The 4,300-nt window shown below is 39.0% G+C and overlaps 1 protein-coding gene across 1 annotated transcript; it reads right to left on the bottom strand.

The window, feature by feature from the left end:
• Nucleotides 1-632: 632 nt before the first annotated feature.
• NDUFA5 (NADH dehydrogenase (ubiquinone) 1 alpha subcomplex, 5) lies at nt 633-3,871 on the bottom strand. Its single transcript, XM_010137017.1, has 4 exons — nt 3,806-3,871; nt 2,138-2,254; nt 1,338-1,403; nt 633-784 (listed from the first exon to the last, which is right to left on the bottom strand). The coding sequence occupies exons 1-4, from the start codon at nt 3,869-3,871 to the stop codon at nt 683-685; spliced, it is 351 nt and encodes a 116-aa protein (XP_010135319.1). The 3' UTR covers nt 633-682.
• Between the last annotated feature and the right edge of the window lie 429 nt (nt 3,872-4,300).

Below are 4,300 nucleotides of genomic sequence, written 5' to 3'. Positions count from 1 at the left end.
GTACACGTGTGGTAGCATACCTGCTAACCAAGAAACCTGTTCCTGTGTTCCCCTTAAGAGCTAGTCTTCCTTCTCCCTCTCACCCCTCCAATCTTGGGGCTTCCCAGTGCTTCCTCTGAGCCAGAATTAGTGTTTATGCAGAGAGCAAAGTCAGCCAGTTCAAAGCAGTGATTCAGCTGGAATCTAAAAACCTGTTATTTCTGTCAAGCCCGGTTTTCATGACATCAGATCCCCAATGTCAGTACCTCCATGGTCATAAAGACACGGGCAGCAGCTGGGAAGAATACACCACAGGTGGCAGAGAAGGGCAGGATTATACTTTTCTACAACTTTGATTTTGATTTCAAATGGCCTGTAATATCTGTATTTGTTAGTATACAAACACAGATTATAAAAACAACTCAGAATGAGGCCTAAATACCCTGTTAATAATAAATTACATTATTATTAATAAATCACAAAAGGCAATAAACAAAAGGTTGTACAACAGCTGACAAGAACGTTGTTAAAACCATTTCTGCATGAAAATGGAAGCCATCTTTAGATTGCTAAATATAAGTGGACATTAGGACAAAACATGCTTCTATGAAGTTATTATCTTTAATTTAAAGACAACTGTCAGTAACAATAGATTAATAATTAACTTCTTTTTGACTTTCAAGATGTTACACCACTTTGAAAATTATATTGGCCATCTCCACTGGTCAGAAGGAGGTTCTTCAACCAAAGGCTCCCATGGTTTCCACTGTATCATTTTTCTTGCCAGGGAAAGCTCATTTTCAGCCTGTTAATAAACATCACACACAAATTCTTAAATTCTACACAACTACCAAAGTATTAAATTACCCCTTTCATTATCTTGGTGATGTCACTACCTATCACGGTCACAGACTATCACAAATTTAATCTATAAATATCAGAAGGACTGAGTCTTTTGCAAGTTTTTTTTTTAAAGAAACATCCTGAATCACCCCCAAATACCCAAACAGACGGTCTGTTCACCTAGTCATTCCCCATGACAACTCTGTTATATGTTCTAGTCTATCCGGATCATCCCACAATATTATTCACTCGTCTTCTGCCCTTTCCACTGATTTAGGCTCATTAAGAAGCCACGTAGGTATCTGGCATCATATCTAAGCATCATACAGTAAACATGTGTTAATTGTCTTAGGTTTTAGCACAGTCATCCCAAGCACTACATGACACTTCATTTTCAGATTTTTTTTTCCTGTTCAATAGTTTGTTTTGCCAATTTTCTGAACAGAAGCTCAGCCAAAGGAAAACTGAAAACCACAGCTCCCTTTCATACCTAATCTTCTATTTCCTCCCTTTACCTGTACAATGACTTCTTCTATGTGACCACTATTCAGTTTGTCCTGTAGTTTCTGCACGTCAGTCTCCTGTGTATTCAAATACACACAAACAAATGGTTAGTTTTACTGAGAACGAGAAAGCCCAGATAAACCATGAAAACAGCAATTTAGGCAGATCACACTCTAGTCTTCCTCAAAACTACCATCAAATTAGCTGGCTTCTGTCATTTTACGTTATCAAAGAAAGCTCACACACTTCTCTTACTGTAAAGCGAACATCAAACTCTCAATGACAAAAACAAAAAACGAGCACTATTTAATGACATCCAAAGAAGCATTATCAGCGAAGAGCTTTAATATGTAGCTTTGAAAAAATTTTTTGCCTTAGCTTTTTATGAATTATGTGCAACCTTCCAGTTGAATCACCTTAAATACACAGTATCAGCTTTACATAGTTTAATGCACCAAAAAGTGTTCTAAAACGTCAAAGGCAAGGATTGTGCTAAGACACTAAACTGGTACGAGCACCTGCGTGTTCTGTGCAAGCATGTGGAAATGACCGCAGTTCTATCAATCTTCAAAAAACAGTGTTTTCCTCTCATTTTCATAGAAAACATCAGTAAAAAATTAAGAATTTTTTAAATATCCCCTCAAAATATTCCAATCGCTAACAAAAATAAACCTTAAGACTTCAATTATTTCTGAATTGATACCTGAAAATTACATACACTCCTAAACATCAGCCAGTCATTCTGAAAATCATTCTTCTCATCCTAAAAATCTTTCAGCGTGTAACATTTACGGAACAGCACTGTACTTACCGTTTGCACCAAATTAAACCGCTCATTTACAATCTGCTCAGTGTACTTCCTATAGGCCGCATCTTTGGGAATATTTTGCAGGACACCAAGGATTTTTGTGTAGAGTATTCGCAGGCGCTGAAGGAATCATAAGACACAGTTAGACTACGACAACTACAATTATTTAACTTCTTGTCCTACTTAACCTACTAGCTATCTATACACGAAACATAGAGGTTATGGTATTCAATCCAGAGATGTCAGATCAACAAACAACTAAGTCTGAACCACAGAACTCTGTTTTGGGTAAGACTGGAATTTATCATGAGTGGGAAGTTACCACTGTCACATTCCTCAAAAAAATGAAAAAAGCTAGCTGAAATCTGAAGTACATTTGAGGAAAAATGGAAACAGTAAAAGCTGTGTTTTCAATTAGGATTAGAAACCGTAAAAAACATCTAAAAACTTTACTTAAAAAAAAAAATCATGTCTAAACCATCAGTTTCTGAAAAATTACCTGAGAAAGATATAAAGAAGCACATAAGCTACTGAAGCATAATGAATTTTTTGTTGTTGTTTTTTAGCACTTCTCCACTTGCCGGTGCAAAGTTCTGAGTGACAGACTTAAAGTAAAGTAAAACCTGAGACTTTGATTGCTGCGTTTAAACGCAGCGTTAAGAACACACTGGGTGAAGAAACCAGAGCTTTTGGGCCATTTGTTGGCTGGGTAACTGTATCTAACTGAAGAGGAGTAAATGTCCTATAGAAGCAATAAGAAATAGAAGAATACCACAGTCATCAAAGAAAAAAAAAATGGTAATGAAAAGAGGGCTGGCTTTAGCTAAAGCATTGTTCATTTCTTTACTCTTGACTTTAAGTCACTGAAAAACTAAGATTCAGCAAGTTCACCTGGAAGGTGTCTCACAAGGTTGTAGACTGAGCTAGAATCATTTGTACAAAACAGTATTTCAATGGTTCTAGACAGTATTCATGACAGTAAAAGCATTTTTGAAACAGAATCACTGCATAGTGGGAAGTTTCAAAGCCATGAATTTAAAGAATTACTTAAGTCCTTTCAAAGCTCATGCCTCCTGAATAAGCAAGCAAGATGTGGCAAATATACTTTCATTACTGAGCCCAAGGAGGTGAAAAGAAAGTACCAATTTGCTACAAGAACCACTGATACTCCAATCTCAACAGTACTTACCATCACGGGGCCTTGATGTGGCTTTGCACCACATGGTTAGCCTCTACCACGTAAGACTAGCCTACCCTCTTAGTATAGATGTAAGTTATTTCAGTGCTTGTTAGAAACACAACATAGCAAGGCAGCAAAAATGTGTACGCCTGGGAATCAGAAATTACATTTGTGAAGAACTGAATTTAAAGAGTTCTTTGCTTTTCTGCTGGAGATAAGAGAAATCAAATATTGATTTATAGAAGTACTCACACAAAGGAGGTTTTGTAAATCAGCACATACAACAAAAAGTACATTTGCAAAGTAACTCCTAAGGATATGAATTAAACTTTTGAGAATTGTTTTCTTTTGTCACTTTGGTACATTTTTCATGTCCATTACTGTTGCACTGCTTTAAGGTACACAGTGTACCTATACATGCAAATAAATAACAAAAAGCTTTGATCCCACTGACAACTTCTACTAAATACATAACAAGACATGTGACATACCTCGTGAGGGTTTGGAGCTACAGACAATCCTACAAGTCCAGTGGTCTGCATAGAGAGCACAATCATATGTTTAAAACGTGCTTAAACTTATGTTAATAAACCTAAGCATCGACTTCCACGCTACCCAATTATTTTGCTTTGGCTCAAGATACAGCTGAGGGGGATCATTCTGCGACTTGGGTATCTATCGCCCACCACAGACAGGTGATTCCACAAACTCGCAGTTGACCAGTGCACCCGAAGAGGAGCGAGAGCGCGAAGGGAACTGCTCACACTGCGAAGCGGCGGCGGGAAATCCTTCCTGGAGGAGCAGGCTCCGGCTTACCTGCCTCCTTCCTCCCCACACGACAGGCCCGCCCCCTCCGCTAACGGTCGCTGCTGTCCCCAAGCACCTGGCGCCGGGCTCGCCGTCCCCACGCGCCGGGGAGGTGAGCCAGGCCCTACGCTCCCCTCAGCCTGTTCCTCGCAGGGCGCCCCACTCACTGTCACCCCGCC

The sequence above is a fragment of the Buceros rhinoceros genome, unplaced genomic scaffold (genome assembly GCF_000710305.1).
Source record: "Buceros rhinoceros silvestris isolate BGI_N320 unplaced genomic scaffold, ASM71030v1 scaffold47195, whole genome shotgun sequence".
NCBI classification, from domain to species: domain Eukaryota; kingdom Metazoa; phylum Chordata; class Aves; order Bucerotiformes; family Bucerotidae; genus Buceros; species Buceros rhinoceros.
This window is presented reverse-complemented; position numbering and strand designations above follow the sequence as displayed.